General features: G+C 44.8%; 1 protein-coding gene across 1 annotated transcript; it reads right to left on the reverse strand.

The window, feature by feature from the left end:
* Positions 1-241: 241 nt before the first annotated feature.
* LOC120023758 (NLR family CARD domain-containing protein 3-like) lies at positions 242-15,148 on the reverse strand. Its single transcript, XM_038967856.1, has 8 exons — positions 13,223-15,148; positions 12,860-13,114; positions 8,465-8,638; positions 8,008-8,175; positions 7,698-7,868; positions 5,107-5,280; positions 1,392-1,438; positions 242-1,290 (listed from the first exon to the last, which is right to left on the reverse strand). The coding sequence occupies exons 1-8, from the start codon at positions 15,112-15,114 to the stop codon at positions 731-733; spliced, it is 3,441 nt and encodes a 1,146-aa protein (XP_038823784.1). The 5' UTR covers positions 15,115-15,148; the 3' UTR covers positions 242-730.
* Positions 15,149-20,919: the final 5,771 nt, after the last annotated feature.

Here is a 20,919-nt window from a genome sequence, read left to right on the forward strand (position 1 = left end):
ACCATTTCCACTCAAATCTGAACGATGTGTGAATGGTAAATATTTATTACGTTTACTACATAAAGGTTTCTAATCAAAACATCATTGTCCTCTCTCTGAGTGAAGGTGTCGTTGTGATGAGACAGGTAGGTGTCATCTTCATCACTTTATATCAGACAGAGACACAACAACATGATTCTCAGTTTCCTACAAAACTTTATTGACATTAATCATTGTTTACATCATCAATGTACCATTTTGATTTCCCACCTGGGTATCGATAAAGTTCAATTCAACCCTCCTCCCAAAACCACAGACTAAATCTAATTACAGACATAAAAAATGTGTCTGTCAGTTACTCTGGTGATGACTGCTTTCATTCCAGAGTCTCCCAGTTTGTTTCATACCAGAGTCTCCCAGTTTGTTTCATACCAGTCTCCCAGTTTGTTTCATTCCAGAGTCTCCCAGTTTGTTTCATTCCAGAGGCTCCCAGTTTGTTTCATTCCAGAGGCTCCCAGTTTGTTTCATTCCAGAGGCTCCCAGTTTGTTCCATTCCAGAGTCTCCCAGTTTGTTTCATTCCAGAGTCTCCCAGTTTGTTTCATTCCAGAGTCTCCCAGTTTGTTTCATTCCAGAGTCTCCCAGTTTGTTTCATTCCAGAGTCTCCCAGTTTGTTTCATTCCAGAGTCTCCCAGTTTGTTTCATTCCAGAATCTCCCAGTTTGTTTCATTCCAGAATCTCCCAGTTTTTCATTCACAGAGTTTGGATCTTAACTGAGCCAAATATCTCCCTCTCATCACACATGATTTCGAACTGAGGGTAGAGGGGCTCAGTGAATGTGGTGTGGTACGTGTACAGGTGGGTCAGTGTACCAGAGGAGACGCTGTAAAAGGACAGAGTGCCGGCCGGAAAGTCGAGATACACTCCTATACACTTTGGGTTCGGTCTGGGTACTGATATAATTGAGAATCTGTTACTATGAATAAATGTGTACTGTTCATTGCAGCAGAAAAGCCCCCAAGACCTCTTCTTCTCCATATCCCATCTGGGTGTATATGTCACCCCAATATCAACCCAGCCAGTCCATTCAACCTGCCAGTAGAAACGACCATCAGACAGGGGCTCCCTGCAGCGTACTTTGGCCCACTTATCCGACTTTTTGGGCCGATGTGAGTAATCTGAGTCATCTGAATCCGAGGAATCAAAATAAGGATATGAGTGAACCTGCGTTCTCCTCACCACCCTCGTGTTGTCCTCGGACAGAGTCAGGTCACCATCTGCTGACCTTGAGTCCAACTTCAGCTGGCAGGCATCTGTAGCAAGACAAAACGGCAGAAACACATATGTTATGTTCTGTTTACAATTTGCTTAAAAAGCTACCTTTTATCTTTCTAATTGTAGTTTGATGACTCACATTTCCTCAGGCCTGGTTTGATTCTGGACTCTCCACCATGGTCCAAACTGTGGGACAAAAAAAGAGTAATGTAGGGCCTATTGAACCTGATTACAGTGGAGATTGCCTTGATGATTTCACTACATAAAATAAAGTCTTGAAAGCCCATTGAACAATGTTAACAGAATCAACAGACAGAGAAAGACAGACAGACAGAGAGACAGACAGACAGAGAGACAGACAAAGACAGACAGAGAAAGACAGACAGACAGAGAGACAGACAGAGAAACAGACAGAGGGACAGAGATACAGACAGAAAGACAGAGAAAGACAGACAGAGAGAGAGAGAGAGAGACAGACAGAGAAAGACAGACAGAGAAAGACAGACAGACAGAGAGACAGACAGAGAAACAGACAGAGGGACAGAGATACAGACAGAAAGACAGACAGACAGACAGACACAGACAGACAGAGACAGACAGACAGACTGAGAGACAGACTGACAGACTGAGAGACAGACTGACAGACAGACAGACAGACAGACAGACAGACAGACAGACAGACAGACAGACAGACTTCATTGTGCTGTTCATACAGTTCTTGCAGTCATTGTTGTCATCTGTTCAGCGATATTCAAAGTGGGGAAATTCACTTCCTCCAGTCTACAATGTGGATCCTCCTCCTACACTAACTTGTCATGTAGGAACGATTGAACCTGATTACAGTGGAGATTACCTTCATGATTTCACTAGATACAATAGAGTCTTGAAAGCCCATTGAACAATGAGGTGTTAACAAATCAAATCACATGTTATTGGTCACATACACATGGTTAGCAGATGTTAATGTGAGTGTAGCGAAATGCTTTTGCTTCTAATTCCGACAATGCAGTAATATCTAACAAGTAATCTAACAATTCCACAACAACTACCTAATACACACAAATCTAAAGGGGTGAATGATAATATGTACATATAAGTGTATGGATGAGCGATGGCTGAGTGGCATAGGCTGAGTGCAATAAATGGTATAAAATGTCATAATGTAAACATTATTAAAGTGGCATTATTTAAAGTGGCGTTGTATAAAGTGACAAGTGATCCATTTATTAAAGTGGCCAGTGATTGGGTCTCAATGTAGGCAGCAGCCTCTCTGAGTTAGTGATTGCTGTTTAGCAGTCTGATGGCCTTGAGATAGAAGCTGTTTTTCAGTCTCTCGGTTCCAGCTTTGATGCACCTGTACTGACCTCGGCTTCTGGATGATAGCGGGGTGAACAGGCAGTGGCTCGAGTGGTTGTTGTCCTTGATGATCTTTTTGGCTTCCTGTGACATCGGGTGCTGTAGGTGTCATGGAGGGCAGGTAATTTTCCCCCGGTGATGCGTTGTGCAGACCGCACCACCCTCTGGAGAGCCTTGCGGTTGAGAGTGGTGCAGTTGCCATACCAGGCTGTGATACACCACACCCCTCACCTCCTCCCTGTAGGCTGTCTCATCGTTGTTGGTGATTAAGCCCACTACTGTTGTGTCACCTGCAAACTTGATTGATTTGGAGGCGTGCATGGCCACGCAGTCATGGGTGAACAGGGATTACAGGAGAGGGCTGAGCACACACCCTTGTGGGGCCCCAGTGTTGAGGGTCAGCGATGTGGAAATGTTGTTTTCTACCTTCACCACCAGGGGGTGGCCCATCAGGAAGTCCAGGACCCAGTTACACAGGGCGGGGTTGAGACCCAGGGCCTCCAGCTTGATGATGAGCTTGGAGGGTACTATGGTGTTGAATGCTGAGCTGTAGTCAATGAACAGCATTCTTACATCGGTATTATTTTTGTCCAAATGTTATAGGGCGGTATGCAAACTGAAGTGGGTCTAGGGTGGCCGTTAAGGTGGAGGTGATATGAACCTTGACGAGTCTCTCAAAGCACTTCATGATGACAGAAGTAAGTGTTACGGGGCGGTAGTCATTTAGTTCGGTTATCTTTGCCTTCTTGGGTACAGGAACAACGGTAGCCATCTTGAAGCATGTGGGAACAGCAGACTGGGATAGGGAGCGATTGAATATGTCCGTAAACACACCAGCCAGCTGGTCTGCGCATGCTCTGAGGACGCGGCTAGTGATGCCATCTGGGCCAGCAGCCTTGCGAGGGTTAACACGTTTAAATGTTTTACTCACGTCAGCCACAGAGAAGGAGATGGGGGGACACAATCTTTGTTAGCGAGCCGTGACTGTGGCACTGTATTATCCTCAAAGTGGGCAAAGAAGGTGTTTAGTTTGTCTGGAAGCGTGACGTTAGTGTTCGTGACGTGGTGTTCGTGACGTTTCCTGTAGACCCTGCCACATACGTCTCGTGTCTGAGCGGTTGAATTGCGACTCCACCTTGTCCCTGTACCGGCATTCCGCTTGTTTGATTGCCTTGCGGAGGGAATAACTACACTTCAGCCATATTTCCAGACCTCTTTCCATGGTTAAATGCGTTGGATCGCACTTTCAGTTTTGCGCGCGATGCCACATCCATCCACGGTTTCTGGTTAGTGTAGGTTTTAATGGTCACAGTGGGTACAACATCTCCAATGCACTTCCTTTATAAACTCACTCACCGAGTCAGCGAGTAGGTCAATGTTGTTCTCTGAGGATGACCGGAACATATTCCAGCCTGCGTGATCAAAACAATCTTGAAGCGTGGCTTCCGATTGGTCAGACCAGCGTTGAATGGTTCTCCTCACTGGTACATCCTGTTGGAGTTTCTGCCTTTAAGACGGAACGAGGAAGATGGTGTCGTGGTCGGATTTGCCGACGGGAGGGCGGGGGCTTTGTATGCATCGCGGAAGTTAGAGTTGCAGTGGTCGAGAGTATTAGCCCTACGAGTCGTGCAATCAATATGCTGATAGAATTTAGGTAGCCTTGTTCTCAAATTTGCTTTGTTAAAATCCCCAGCTACAATAAATGCAGCCTCAGGGTATATAGTTTCCAGTTTACATAGAGTCCAGTGAAGTTGTTTGAGGGGGAATGTACATAGCTGTGACTATAACTGATGAGAAGTCTCTTGGTAGGTAAAATGGGCGGCATTTGATTGTAAAGAATTCTAGGTCGGGTGAGCAGAAGGACTTGAGTTCCTGTATGTTGTTATGATTACACCATGAGTCGTTAATCATGAAGCATACACCCCCGCCCTTCCTCTTCCCAGAGAGGTGTTTATCTCTGTCGGCGTGATGCATGGAGAAGCCCAGTGGCTGAATCAATTCCGACAACATATCCCGAGAGAGCCATGTTTCCGTGAAACAGAGAATGCTACAATCTCTGATGTCTCTCTGGAAGGCAACCCTTACTCAAATTTCATCTACCTTGTTGTTAAGAGACTGGACATTGGCGAGTAGTATACTCGGGAGCGTTGAGAACGTCTACGGAGCCTGACCAGGAGGCCGCTCTGTCTGCCCCTTCTACGGCGCCGTTGTTTTGAGTCGGCTACTGGGATTAGATCCATTGTCCTGGGTGGTGGTCCGGACAGAGGATCCCTTCAGGAAAGTCGTATTCCTGCTTGTAATGTTGGTAATTGACGTTGCTCTTATATCCAATAGTTCTTCCCGGCTGTATGTAATAAGACTTAAGATTTCCTGGGGTTGCAATGTAAGAAAAAAAGAAAAAATACTGCATAGATTCCTAAGAACGCAAAGCGAGGTGACCATCTCTGTCGGCGCAATTTACAGAAGCAAAATTCAAATCAACTACATTTTCCAGTTACCTGAGTTTCTCCAGTCTACAGTGTGGATCCTCCAGTCTAGCAGAGAGCAGCTTCACTCCAGAGTCTCCTGGGTGATTGAAGCTCAGGTCCAGTTCTCTCAGGTGGGAGGGGTTTGACTTCAGAGCGGAGGCAAGAAACGTACAGCCTTCCTCTGTGACCAGACAACCAGACAGCCTACAGAGAGAAGAGACAGCATAAAACAAAGTTACAGCTGCTAGAGTATATATTTTTTAGGTTAAAAAGTTTAAATTCTATTTACATGCAGTTCAATCATTCCTATTCTACTGTTCCTGGGTTCTGAAGTTTACAGTATGTTTTCACAATATCAAATGTGTAATCTACCTAAGTTGAGGTTTACAGTATGCTTTTTACATTTTTATTTGTAACCTTTGTTTAACCTGTCTGACTCTGGGGTTCCGCAGGCGGAACTCCTCCCACATTCCACTGAAAAGGCAGAGCGCGAAATTCAAAATATATTTTTTAGAAATATTTAACTTTCACACATTAACAAGTCCAATACAGCTAATGAAAGATACACATCTTGTGAATCCAGCCAACATGTCCGATTTTTAAAATGTTTTACAGGGAAAACACAATATATATTTATGTTAGCTCACCAACAAATAGAAAAAAGCACAGACATTTTTCACAGCACAGGTAGCATGCACAAAATCAACCAAACTAACCTAGAACAAACCAAAGAAACCAAGAAACAACTTAATCAGATGACAGTCTTATAACATGTTATACAATAAATCTATGTTTTGTTCGAAAAATGTGCATATTTCAGGTATAAATCATAGTTTACATTGCGGCTACAATCAGAAATTGCACCGAAAGCAGCCAGAATAATTACAGACACCAACGTGACATACCGAAATACTCATCATAAAACATTTCTGAAAAATACATGGTGTATAGCAAATGAAAGACAAAGATCTTGTGAATACAGCCAATATTTCCGATTTTTTAAGTGTTTTACATCGAAAACACAATATAGCATTATATTAGCCTACCACACTACCGCATTCATTCATCAAGGCACGTTAGCGATAGCAATAGGCACGTTAGCATTAGCGAATAAACCAGCAAAAGATATTAAATTTCACTAACCTTCATAAACCTTCCTCAGATGACAGTCCTATAACATCAGGTTATACATACACTTATGTTTTGTTTTCGAAAATGTGCATATTTAGAGCTGAAATCCGTGGTTATACAACGTAGCATAACGTAGCATAACGTGCTAACGTAGCATCTTTTTCCCAGAATGTGCGGATATTTCTATTAGACTCTCACCTATTCTGACCAAATAGCTATTCATAAACATTACAAAAAAATACATGTTGTATAGGAAACGATAGATCCATTAGTTCTTAATGCAATCGCAGTGTTAGAATTCTAAAAATATCTTCATTACGACATAAGACTTAGTTATGGTAAGGGAATAACCAAAACCTGAGCGCAAAGCTACTAGTACACAGTTCGACAGATATATGAAATAGCATCACAAAATGGTTCCTACTTTTGCTGATCTTCTATCAGAATGTTGTACAATGGGTCCTTTGTCCAGAACCGTCGTTGTTTTGGATTCAGAACGTCCTCTTTCCCTCTTGAATTAGCAAGCACACTGGCCATGCAGTGCTAAGCTCTCCAACGTCAACAAAGTCGAACAACGCAACACGCCGAACGTCCCGAATAAAGTTCAATAATCTAATGAAACTATATTGAAAAAACATACTTTAGGATGATATTGTAACATGTATCAAATAAAATCAAAGCCGGAGCTCATATTCGCCCATAACGACAGGTTTCCAGTAGGCAATAACAGGTCCCCCCACGCGCCTTGCAGAAAACAGAAAATGGGTGACACGTTGTTCCAAGAGGGCTTATTCAACGTCAGACAGAGATAATCAACTCATTTTTCCTCTCACTTCCTCTTGACATCCGGGTGAAGGTGTATGACGTGCACGTATAGTCATACGTATCATGCCCATTTATAGGCAGTCACTTGAACAGAAGATAGATTTCAGACTTTCCACTTCCTGGTCACAAAGTGTGCTGCCAAATGAGTTCTGTTTTACCCACAGACAAAATTCAAACAGTTTTAGAAACTAGAGTGTTTTCTATCCAATAGTAATAATAATATGCATATTGTACGAGCAAGAATTGAGTACGAGGCCGTTTAAATTGGGCACGTTTTTCCCCAAAAGTGAAAACAGCACCCCCTGTCCTCATTTAACTAGGCAAGTCAGTTAAAAATTATTTACTATGACGGCCTACCTACAGGGTCAGCCATAGTAGTACGGCGCCCCTGGAGCAAATTAGGGTTAAGTGCCTTGCTCAAGGACACAGACAGGTTTTTCACCTTGTCGGCTCGGGTATTAGAAACAGCAACCTTTCGGTTACTGACCCAACGCTCTAACCGCTAGGCTACCTGCCTCTCTAACCGCTAGGCTACCTGCCTCTCTAACCGCTAGGCTACCTGCCTCTCTAACCGCTAGGCTACCTGCCTCTCTAACCGCTAGGCTACCTGCCTCTCTAACCGCTAGGCTACCTGCCACTTTCACAATATCAAATGTATAATCTACCTAAGATTCTGTAAGGCACAGTTGGGGTTCCTCAGTCCAGCAGAGAGAATCCTCATTCCAGAGTACCACAGGTTGTTGTCCCTCAGGTCCAGCTCTCTCAGGACTGAGTACGACCACAGTACAGGGGCCAGAGAGACACAGGAACGTCTGGAGAGATTACACTCCCTTAGCCTTGGGATGGAAAGGGAGAGAATGTAACACTATGTTGTCTTGGTGTTTCCATTGTTACGGTATAGTTTAAAAATGCAGTAATAAAATGTTTATTCTACTATAACATACAGAAGATGAAACATAACGAGTTATTTCTCACTCCAGAGTCTGTATCTGACAGTGTGGATCCATCAGTCCAGCAGACAGCAGCTTCACTCCAGAGTCTCCCAGTCTGTTGCAGCCCAGACGCAGCTCCTCGAGCTGAGAAACTGCTATAGCAGAGGACAAACTTCCACAGGACTCCTCTGTAATCTCACAACCAGTCAGTCTGTCCAACATAAAAAAATGCATAAACAAACTGTAAAGGGGAGCTGTTTTTAATCCAGAATAAATTAACCTATAGGGCCGGTTTCCAGACACACATTAAGACAAATCCTGGACTAAGAAGCTAGCTAACAATCAATGGTAAGTGATAAGGGCATGTGTGCAATGTTTTTACATAAATGAACAAATCACCTAATGTCAAACCATATATGGAGTTGATTTTTGAAAATGACACACGTCCCAATCCCTTCTATTGATCCTGAACTTCCCCTTTAAACATTTTCATTACACACCTCAGTATCTTCAGTTTACAGTGTGGACTCATAAGCCCAGTGGAGATCCTCTCCACCCCGGTGTCTGTCAGGTTGTTGTAGCTGAGGTCCAGCTCTGTCAGACATGAGCCAGCTGACTGGAGAGCTGAGACAACGGTTTCACAAATGTCATCTTTGAGATCACACCCGGTGAGTCTATGTGAAACAACAACAAAATAATCAAACTGGTCAAACTTGCCAACATGATTTAAGTTGTTTATCATCATAGCTATTGCTTGGTTTCTTTGCAAGAGTAGATTTGAAGGTTACTAATTGTTCAAAACCCATCAGCGCTCACCTCAACACAAGTAGATGGTTGTGAGGACCCATCAGCACTCACCTCAACACAAGTAGATGGTTGTGAGGACCCATCAGCACTCACCTCAACACAAGTAGATGGTTGTGAGGACCCATCAGCACTCACCTCAACACAAGTAGATGGTTGTGAGGACCCATCAGCACTCACCTCAACACAACTACATGGTTGTGAGGACCCATCAGCACTCACCCCAACACAACTGCCCGAGGTCCGGCGCGCTATCGAATGTCGCATTTCGCTTCGCTCCACAGGTAGTATTACATTTCATTTCATTACAGTACAACGGTTTGATTTGTTTGATCTTAGCAATTTTTTCTTAGCTAGCTACATAGCCGTCTTTGTATCAAAGATAATTGTGTAGTTTACAGTAATTATCGAGGTTAGCTAGCCAGCTATTTTCGTCCTTCTAACGTAGTCAACACTGCTAGCTGCTAGCTAGCCAGCTAGCTAACTTCTACCGAATAGCAGCACTGTAGGAACTATTACATTACAACGGAACGACTTGATTAGTGTAGTGTTAGCTAGCTACATAGTTGTCTTTGCTGTCTTTGTATCTAAGATAATTGTGTAGTTTAGAGTAATTATCGAGTAATTATCGAGGTTAGCTAGCGCCGCCGTTAGCTAGCGCCGCCGTTCTCCTACCTAGTCAACACTGCTAGCAACACTGCTAGCTAGCCAGCTAGCCAACTATCATTTTAGTCAATAAGATTTTTTGCAACGTAAGCTTAACTTTCTGAACATTCGAGACGTGTAGTCCACTTGTCATTCCAATCTCCTTTGCATTAGCGTAGCCTCTTCTGTAGCCTGTCAACTATGTGTCTGTCTATCCCTCTTCTCTCCTCTCTGCACAGACCATACAAACGCTTCACACCGCGTGGCCGCTGCCACTCTAAACTGGTGGTCCCAGCGCGTACGACCCACGTGGAGTTCCAGGTCTCCGGCAGCCTCTGGAACTGCCGATCTGCGGCCAACAAGGCAGAGTTCATCTCAGCCTATGCTTCCCTCCAGTCCCTCGACTTCTTGGCACTGACGGAAACATGGATTACCACAGATAACACTGCTACTCCTACTGCTCTCTCCTCGTCTGCCCACGTGTTCTCGCACACCCCGAGAGCTTCTGGTCAGCGGGTGGTGGCACTGGGATCCTCATCTCTTCCAAGTGGACATTCTCTCTTTCTCCCCTGACCCATCTGTCTATCGCCTCCTTTGAATTCCACGCTGTCACAGTTACCAGCCCTTTCAAGCTTAACATCCTTATCATTTATCGCCCTCCAGGTTCCCTTGGAGAGTTCATCAATGAGCTTGACGCCTTGATAAGTTCCTTTCCTGAGGATGGCTCATCTCTCACAGTTCTGGGTGACTTTAACCTCCCCACGTCTACCTTTGACTCATTCCTCTCTGCCTCCTTCTTTCCACTCCTCTCCTCTTTTGACCTCACCCTCTCACCTTCCCCCCCTACTCACAAGGCAGGCAATACGCTTGACCTCATCTTTACTAGATGCTGTTCTTCCACTAATCTCATTGCAACTCCCCTCCAAGTCTCCGACCACTACCTTGTATCCTTCTCCCTCTCGCTCTCATCCAACACTTCCCACACTGCCCCCACTCGGATGGTATCGCGCCGTCCCAACCTTCGCTCTCTCTCCCCCGCTACTCTCTCCTCTTACATCCTATCATCTCTTCCCTCTGCTCAAACCTTCTCCAACCTATCTCCTGATTCTGCCTCCTCAACCCTCCTCTCCTCCCTTTCTGCATCCTTTGACTCTCTATGTCCCCTATCCTCCAGGCCGGCTCGGTCCTCCCCTCCTGCTCCGTGGCTCGACGACTCATTGCGAGCTCACAGAACCGGGCTCCGGGCAGCCGAGCGGAAATGGAGGAAAACTCGCCTCCCTGCGGACCTGGCATCCTTTCACTCCCTCCTCTCTACATTCTCCTCTTCTGTCTCTGCTGCTAAAGCCACTTTCTACCACTCTAAATTCCAAGCATCTGCCTCTAACCCTAGGAAGCTCTTTGCCACCTTCTCCTCCCTCCTGAATCCTCCTCCCCCCTCCCCCTCCCTCTCTGCGGATGACTTCGTCAACCATTTTGAAAAGAAGGTTGACGACATCCGATCCTCGTTTGCTCAGTCAAACGACACCGCTGGTTCTGCTCACACTGCCCTACCCTGTGCTTTGACCTCTTTCTCCCCTCTCTCTCCAGATGAAATCTCGCGTCTTGTGACGGCCGGCCGCCCAACAACCTGCCCGCTTGACCCTATCCCCTCCTCTCTTCTCCAGACCATTTCCGGAGACCTTCTCCCTTACCTCACCTCGCTCATCAACTCATCCTTGACCGCTGGCTACGTCCCTTCCGTCTTCAAGAGAGCGAGAGTTGCACCCCTTCTGAAAAAACCTACACTCGATCCCTCCGATGTCAACAACTACAGACCAGTATCCCTTCTTTCTTTTCTCTCCTAAACTCTTGAACGTGCCGTCCTTGGCCAGCTCTCCTGCTATCTCTCTCAGAATGACCTTCTTGATCCAAATCAGTCAGGTTTCAAGACTAGTCATTCAACTGAGACTGCTCTTCTCTGTGTCACGGAGGCGCTCCGCACTGCTAAAGCTAACTCTCTCTCCTCTGCTCTCATCCTTCTAGACTTATCGGCTGCCTTTGATACTGTGAACCATCAGATCCTCCTCTCCACCCTCTCCGAGTTGGGCATCTCCGGCGCGGCCCACGCTTGGATTGCGTCCTACCTGACAGGTCGCTCCTACCAGGTGGCGTGGCGAGAATCTGTCTCCGCACCACGTGCTCTCACCACTGGTGTCCCCCAGGGCTCTGTTCTAGGCCCTCTCCTATTCTCGCTATACACCAAGTCACTTGGCTCTGTCATATCCTCACATGGTCTCTCCTATCATTGCTATGCAGACGACACACAATTAATCTTCTCCTTTCCCCCTTCTGACAACCAGGTGGCGAATCGCATCTCTGCATGTCTGGCAGACATATCAGTGTGGATGACGGATCACCACCTCAAGCTGAACCTCGGCAAGACAGAGCTGCTCTTCCTCTCGGGGAAGGACTGCCCGTTCCATGATCTCGCCATCACGGTTGACAACTCCATTGTGTCCTCCTCCCAGAGTGCTAAGAACCTTGGCGTGATCCTGGACAACACCCTGTCGTTCTCAACTAACATCAAGGCGGTGACCCGTTCCTGTAGGTTCATGCTCTACAACATTCGCAGAGTACGACCCTGCCTCACACAGGAAGCGGCGCAGGTCCTAATCCAGGCACTTGTCATCTTCCGTCTGGATTACTGCAACTCGCTGTTGGCTGGGCTCCCTGCCTGTGCCATTAAACCCCTACAACTCATCCAGAACGCCGCAGCCCGTCTGGTGTTCAACCTTCCCAAGTTCTCTCACGTCACCCCGCTCCTCCGCTCTCTCCACTGGCTTCCAGTTGAAGCTCGCATCCGCTACAAGACCATGGTGCTTGCCTACGGAGCTGTGAGGGGAACGGCACCTCCGTACCTTCAGGCTCTGATCAGGCCCTACACCCAAACAAGGGCACTGCGTTCATCCACCTCTGGCCTGCTCGCCTCCCTACCTCTGAGGAAGTACAGTTCCCGCTCAGCCCAGTCAAAACTGTTCGCTGCTCTGGCACCCCAATGGTGGAACAAACTCCCTCACGACGCCAGGTCAGCGGAGTCAATCACCACCTTCCGGAGACACCTGAAACCCCACCTCTTTAAGGAATACCTAGGATAGGATAAAGTAATCCTTCTAACCCCCCCCCCCCCTTAAAAGAGTTAGATGCACTATTGTAAAGTGGTTGTTCCACTGGATATCATAAGGTGAATGCACCAATTTGTAAGTCGCTCTGGATAAGAGCGTCTGCTAAATGACTTAAATGTAAATGTAACTACATGGTTGTGAGGACCCATCAGCACTCACCTCAACACAAGTACATGGTTGTGAGGACCCATCAGCACTCACCTCAACACAAGTAGATGGTTGTGAGGACCCATCAGCACTCACCTCAACACAAGTAGCTGGTTGTGAGGACCCATCAGCACTCACCTCAACACAAGTACATGGTTGTGAGGACCCATCAGCACAGCCTTTAGAAGCTCTGGTCCTGATCGACACAGGTTGATATGACTAAGGTTAAGTGACTCCAGTCGGCAGTTGGGACTCCTCAGTCCAACAGAGAGGGGCTTCAGGTCCAACAGGGCATTGACGCTAAGGTCCAGCTCTCTCAGGTGGGAGTCAGGCAGCTGTAGGGCAGATGCCACCGTTTCACAGCAACTCGTTGTAAGGCGGCAGTCTGCTAGTCTACAGAGGAGAGACGTTTATTATGAGAGGTGTGGATGTAGTATAGGACTAATTAAATGGCTAGAATACATATAGTGACATACTGTACACATCAACACTTCAACTCACATAGCCTTTCGGCAGCATCGAACAGCTGGGACCAGCCTCCTACGCCCCTCATCTGACGTGCTGTACTCTCTCAGGTCCAGTTTGTCCAACACTTCCTCTGACATCAAGAGTACGTATGCCATCGCCGAGCACTGTGCAGGCGTCAGCTTCTTCTCAGCAGGGTTCTTGGATGTCAAGAACTTTTGAATTTCATTCATAAACGAGGTATCGTTCAACTCAATCAAACAGTGGAAGAGATTGATGCACCTCTCTGGGGAGGGATATTGTCTTTGTTTTTCGTCTGAAAGTCTATCTTTGATGTACTGGATCGTCTTCTGGATGCTCTCTGTGTCTCCCTTTGTCTGGAGCTTTAGGCTTTTCAAGAGGATCTGATTGGACTCCAGTGAGATGCCCAGAAGGAAGCGGAGGAAGAGGTCTAGGTGACCGGTCTTGCTGTTCAACGCTTCATCTACTGCTCTCCTCTGCAAGTCATGCAATGTTTTCTGCTGCTGCTGAGATCCTCTGGGTTGTGGCCTGTAGTCTTCATCCTCGCTGTAGCCATCATCCCTGTCTCCAGAATCACTGTCATTTGTTATTGGTGACTCTTGGTAGTCTCTTAAACTCAATGGGTTGACATTTTCACTGGCATATGAGTAAGCAACATAGAGTGCTGCAAAGAACTCTTGAATGGTGAGATGCACAAAGCTGTACATCTTTGCTTGAAACATTGGATCGTCCTCTCTGAAGATCTCTGTGCACATCCCTGAGAGCAAGAAGGCTTCATTGACATCAATGCCACACTCTCTCAAATAGTCTTCAGAAAACACCAAATTGCTCTTTGCCAGGTTTTGGAAGGCTAGTTTTCCAAGTTTCAGAATGATCTGTACGTCAGACTCTGACAGATTACGAGGATCTGGTTGGTTTTCCCCATGGTACTTCTTGTTCTTCATGTTTGTCAGAGTGAGTAGGAAGCGAATGTACATCTCAGTCAAAGTTTTAGGGAGTTTTCCATGCTGATTTTCACTCAACATTTTCCCAAGAACCATGGCAGTAATCCAACAGAAGACAGGAATGTGGCACATGATGTGGAGGCTTCTTGATGTCTTTATGTGGGAGATGATTTTGTTGGCCAGGTTCTCATCATCACTGAATCTCTTCTTGAAGTATTCTTCTTTCTGTGGGTCGTTGAATCCTCGAACTTCAGTGACACGGTCAAAACAGTCAGAGGGTATCTTATCAACTGCTGCTGGTCGGGAGGTTATCCAGAGGAGAGCAGAAGGAAGCATATTCCCCTTGATGAGGTTTGTCAGCAGCACGTCCACTGATGTTGTCTTGGTTACATTAGACAACCTCTTGTTGTTATGGAAACCGAGTGGAAGTTGGCTTTCATCGAGGCCATCAAAGATGAATACAACTTTACCGTCGACCACCTTCTTTGCGTCCTGCATATCTGTTAGTTCAGGGTGGAAGTCACTCAGGAGTTCCAAGAGATTGCAGTCATCTTTGATCAAATTCAAGTCCCTAAATGGAAGTGCGAAGACAAAATCTACATCCTGATTGGCTATTCCTTCTGCCCAGTCAAGGATGAACTTCTGCACTGAGACTGTTTTTCCGATGCCAGCGATGCCATTTGTCAGCACAGTTCTGATGGGTACCTCTTGTTTGGATTGGGATTTGTCATTATGTTCCTCTGTCTTAGGGTCTAAAGATCTAAAGATGTCATTGCAGTTGATTGCATCGTCTTGAAATGCTTTGGTCCGAGCCATATCTTCAATCTGCCATACCTCATGCTCTTTATTAACCCCTTCACTCTCCCCAGCTGTGATGTAGAGCTCTGTGTAGATCTTGTCAAGCAATGTTGGGTTTCCCCGTTTTCCAAGCCCCTCAAAGATGCTCCCAAACTTCTTCTTCATGTTGGACTTGTGTTTGTCCTTGACTTTTGGCAGCTCTTCATCTAATGAGGAAAGAAAATTGATAGTGTAGTTGGATGTATAAAGTATCTTTACTTCAGTATTTTAATCTGCAGTATTCAGTAACTTAACAACACAATACCTTCAGTTACTGGTTTCAAAGTCTAATTTCCTGCATGGGCGTACCTTATGAGTGTGTTTGTGTGTCTGTGTTAGTCTACAATTGGTACATCCAATTTTGGACTTTAAAATTAATTATATACTGTATACCCATTGATTCTTGAAGAATACAACTTACCTGTCGTACTGTCGTACCCTTTCAGAACACAAAATATTAGCTTAATTGTATTGTATTATTTGACAGGGACACTGCATATTAACTAATCAACATTTCTGTAATAATTGGTCTTGTTTTTGTTGAGTTACAAAAATAACAATAAAGAATTGTCTTACCAGCACCATGTGAAGGCATAGTAATATTGATGTGTTGAGAAACTGAACCTGCAACAATGCAGCAAACAAGCTGGGGTGCAGCGACAACAGAACCATCCTGAGCCATAATGTAGGTCTGTGGAGGAGTACGCTGAGCCATAATGGAGGACAGTGGATGAGCAGGTTGAGCCATGATGGAGGACGGTGTAGAGGCAGGTTGAGACGTAATGGAGGACGAAGGACCAGAATGCTGGGCTGGAGCGAGAGACTGAGGAGTCTGATCCATGATATCAGACAGTCAGTGTCCTCCCCCTGAGAGAGACAGAGAGACAACATAAGGAGTAAGTTTAACAACAAAAACATTTGAGTATGCTAATAGGTTCTTAGCTTATTGGTTATGACAAGGTAAGATCATTGTAAATATTTATTTATGTCCTATATTCAACTCGTTGAAATTACTTGAAATCTTACAGACTGCTAGTGTCTTTATCATATCACACAGGGACCTGCAGTACAGACTAGTGGCTTTATCATAACACACAGGGACCAGTCTTGTCCCATCGCTGCAACTCCCATACAGACTCGGGAGAGGTGAAGGTCGAGAGCCGTGTGTCCTCCGAAACACAACCCCGCCAAGCCGCACCGCTTCTTGACACAATGCACGCTTAACCCGGATGCCAGACGCACCAATGTGACGGAAGGAAACACCGTACACCTGGCGACCGTGTCAGTGTGCATGCGCCCGGCCCGCCACAGGAGTCGCTAGAGCGCGATGGGACAAGGACATCCCGGCCGGTCAAACCCTCCCCTACCCCGGACGACACTGGGCCAATTGTGTGTCGCCTCATGGGTCTCCCGGTCGCAGCCTGCAACACAACCCGGAATCGAACCGGGATCTGTAGTAACGCAGACCGCTGCGCCACTCAGGAGGCCCATAATTATACTTTTTAATAGCTTCCAATCCACATTATCAAAGTGTATTACTTTTTCAAAATTCATTCATATTCATCCTATTACAGCTGTGGTTATTAAATCACGTGCAGATCCAATTTTCAAATCGCTTCCAGCTGTCCAAACAACATCATAAAATCCTCTAAAACCACTTACTGACCTCCCTCTATAGTACACCCATTACAATTGCCATTTTCATTGAACTGATTTTACATGAATATTTCCTGTGATGGGTCTAATTTTCAATACCTTCCTATCCATATGAGCTACAGATCTACAGGCAACTGCAGTGGATTCCTTGACCTTTCACCTTTAAAAAAATAAAAAGATTCCTCCCCTTGGTCCTCTTGAAAATGTGTTTCATATTACTGCTCTGGTTACTGATTCACATCCAGATCTACTTTTCCATGGCTTTATATCCAGATGATTACTGCTCTGGTTACTGCTTCACATCCAGATCTACTTTTCCATGGCTTTATATCCAGATGATTACTGCTCTGGTTACTGCTTCACATCCAGATCTACTTTTCCATTGCTTTATATCCAGATGATTACTGCTCTGGTTACTGCTTCACATCCAGATCTACTTTTCCATGGCTTTATATCCAGATGGTTTGGAAATCTAACACTGAAAATACTTTCCAATATTGTACATTCAGTGCATATAGGAAGTCTAAACCCCCCCCCTTGGATTTCTTCACATTTTATTGTGTTACAAAGTGGAATTAAAATGAATTTAAGTACACAAAATACTCTGTAATGTCAAAGTGGAAAAGTCTTAACATTTATTTTTTAAGATGAAGGAAAAATAAACCCCTAATATACCTTGATAAGTTTTCACCCCAATGAGTCAAAACATGTTAGAAGCACCTTTGGCAGTGATTACAGCTGTGAGTCTTAGGTTAGTCTCATAAGAGCTTAGCACACCTAGATTGTGCAATATTTGTCCATTATTCTTTTCAAAAATTATTCAAGCTCTGTCAAAGTGTTGGGGATCATGACTAGACAGCAATTCTTTTTTTATTTTGCCATAGATTTTCAAGCATATTTAAGTCAAAACTCAGGAAACATTCACTGTCTTCTTGGTAAGCAACTCAAGTGTATATTCGGCTTTGTGTTGAGGGTTATTGTCCTGCTGAAAGGTGAATTCCTCTCCCAGTGTCTGTTGGAAAGCAGACTGAACCAGGTTTTTCTCTAGGATTTAAGCTCCACCACACATCTTGAAAAACTCCTCAGTTTTTGCCAATGACAAGCATACCCATACCATGATGCAGCCGCCACCATGCTGGAAAATAAGGAGGCAGTTACCCTAAACATAAAATAAAAAAGATCTTTATTTAACTAGGCAAGTCAGTTTAGAACAAATTCTTATTTTCAATGAAAGCTTAGGAACAGTGGGTTAACTGCCTTGTTCAGGGGCAGAACAACAGATTGTTTTGCCTTGTCAGCTCAGGGATTTGATCTTGCAACCTTTTGGTGACTAGTCCACTGCTCTAACCACTAGGCTACCTGCCGCCCCAAGGTTTTTTAATTTAGGCCAAAAAGTATTTTTTTCTTCTTCAGATGAACTTTAGTGCCTTGTTGCATATAGGATGCATGTTTGGAGAATGTTTTTTATTCTGTATATTTGTATTCTTCTTTTCACTCTGTCATTTAGGTCATTATTGTGGCGTCACTACGATGTTGTTACTCCAACCTCAGTTTTCTCCCATCACAGCCATTGAACTTTATAACTGTTTTAAAATCACCAATGGTCTACTTCCTGTCCTTCAGCTCATTTCAGAATGACGACCGTGCATTTGATGTGTCTAGGTGGTTTAATATATCATCCAGAGCATAATGATTAACTTGACCATGCTTAAAGAGATATTCAATGTCTGAATTGGTATTGTTACCCATCTACCAATCACTACCCTTCTTTATGAGGCTTTTGAAAAGCTCTCTGGTCTTTGTTGTTAAATCTGTGCTTGAAATGTAATAGTTGACTGAGGGACCTTACAGATGTTATATGTATGGGGGACAGAGGAAGGTGTAGCCATTCAAACACCATGTCTACCCCTATAATTTCACACAGAGTGAGTCCATCTACAGTGCCTATAGAAAGTCCACACCCGCTTTAACTTTTTCCACATTTTTGCTGCCTTAAAATGGCCATCTCAGTCTCCGGACTAGAGCCCCCATTTAAAAACCTGCGGTTTGAATTGAAAAGGGCAGTCCATAATCGCAGACGAAGGATATCAAGGATCTAGAAAGGTTCTGTATGGAGGAAATGTCTAAGAATCCTCCCAATGTGTTCTCCAGTCTCATAAATCCTTTGATAAAAAGGCTCAGTGTAGAGTACAGTGTCTTTGTAGAAAATCAAAGGTGAGGAATTTGAGAAAAGATAAAAGGTGTCCCTTTTTGATAAGAGACGTCAAGGAAATAATGAAGATACATTATAGATAAAACATATCGGTGCTCATCGGCCATCGGACATAAACATTACACAACAAGTTGGAAATCGCAAACTCAACAAAGAGTGGTTAGGAAGGAATCGGTGACAGTGCCTAACTGCAAGCATTGCAACTGGGAAGTCGGGAATAATCGAGCTCTGACAGGGAAAATACTGGTCATCCAATTCGGAATTGTAAATCCGGCCTCTTTCTCTTTCTTTGATGACAAAATTTGTCCACGAGGGCCCGCCGCGCCACCATCTTGTTCAAGTGAGCACAGCACAACAAGGTGAGTCCAAAAATGTCTTATATGCTGCTGCATAAATGGTGTAATATGCCAGGGAGATATGTATACTGTAGCTAAGAAAGTAATACTAAGTGTATTTTTTATTTTTTTTATTTATTTCACCTTTATTTAACCAGGTAGGCAAATTGAGAACACGTTCTCATTTACAATTGCGACCTGGCCAAGATAAAGCAAAGCAGTTCGATACATACAACAACACATAGTTACACATGGAGTAAAACAAACATACAGTCAATAATACAGTGAAAAATAAGTCTATATACAATGTGAGCAAGTGAGGTGAGATAAGGGAGGTGAAGGCAAACAAAATATATATAAAAATAAATAAAAATATAAAAAGGCCATGGTGGCGAAGTAAATACAATATAGCAAGTAAAAAAACACTGGAATGGTTGGTTTGCAGTGGAAGAAAGTGCAAAGTAGAGATAGAGATAATGGGGTGCAAAGGAGCAAAAATAAATAAATGAATACAGTAGGTAAAGAGGTAGTTGTTTGGGCTAAATTATAGATGGGCTATGTACAGGTGCAGTAATCTATGAGCTGCTCTGACAGCTGGTGCTTAAAGCTAGTGAGGGAGATAAGTGTTTCCAGTTTCAGAGATTTTTGTAGTTTGTTCCAGTCATTGGCAGCAGAGAACTGGAAGGAGAGGCGGCCAAAGGAGGAATTGGTTTTGGGGGTGACCAGAGAGATATACCTGCTGGAGCGCGTGCTACAGGTAGGTGCTGCTATGGTGACCAGCGAGCTGAGATAAGGGGGGACTTTACCGAGCAGGGTCTTGTAGATGACCTGGAGCCAGTGGGTTTGGCGACGAGTATGAAGCGAGGGCCAGCCAACGAGAGTGTACAGGTCGCAGTGGTGGGTAGTGTAAGGGGCTTTGGTGACAAAACGGATGGCACTGTGGTAGACTGCATCCAATTTATTGAGTAGGGTATTGGAGGCTATTTTGTAAATGACATCACCGAAGTCGAGGATTGGTAGGATGGTCAGTTTTACAAGGGTATGTTTGGCAGCATGAGTGAAGGATGCTTTGTTGCGGAATAGGAAGCTAATTCTAGATTTAACTTTGGATTGGAGATGTTTGATGTGAGTCTGGAAGGAGAGTTTACAGTCTAACCAGACACCTAGGTATTTGTAGTTGTCCACATATTCTAAGTCAAAGCCGTCTAGAGTAGTGATGTTGGACAGGCGGGCAGGTGCAGGCAGCGATCGGTTGAAGAGCATGCATTTAGTTTTACTTGTATTTAAGAGCAATTGGAGGCCACGGAAGGAGAGTTGTATGGCATTGAAGCTCGCCTGGAGGGTTGTTAACACAGTGTCAAAAGAAGGGCCAGAAGTATACAGAATAGTGTCATCTGCGTAGAGGTGGATCAGAGACTCACCAGCAGCAAGAGCGACATCATTGATGTATACAGAGAAGAGAGTCGGTCCAAGAATTGAACCCTGTGGCACCCCCATAGAGACTGCCAGAGGCCCGGACAACAGACCCTCCGATTTGACACACTGAACTCTATCAGAGAAGTAGTTGGTGAACCAGGCGAGGCAATCATTAGAGAAACCAAGGCTGTCGAGTCTGCCGATAAGAATACGGTGATTGACAGAGTCAAAAGCCTTGGCCAGGTCAATGAATACAGCTGCACAGTATTGTTTCCTATCGATGGCGGTTACGATATCGTTTATGACCTTGAG

The sequence above is a fragment of the Salvelinus namaycush genome, chromosome 2 (genome assembly GCF_016432855.1).
Source record: "Salvelinus namaycush isolate Seneca chromosome 2, SaNama_1.0, whole genome shotgun sequence".
Taxonomy (NCBI): Eukaryota; Metazoa; Chordata; class Actinopteri; order Salmoniformes; family Salmonidae; genus Salvelinus; species Salvelinus namaycush.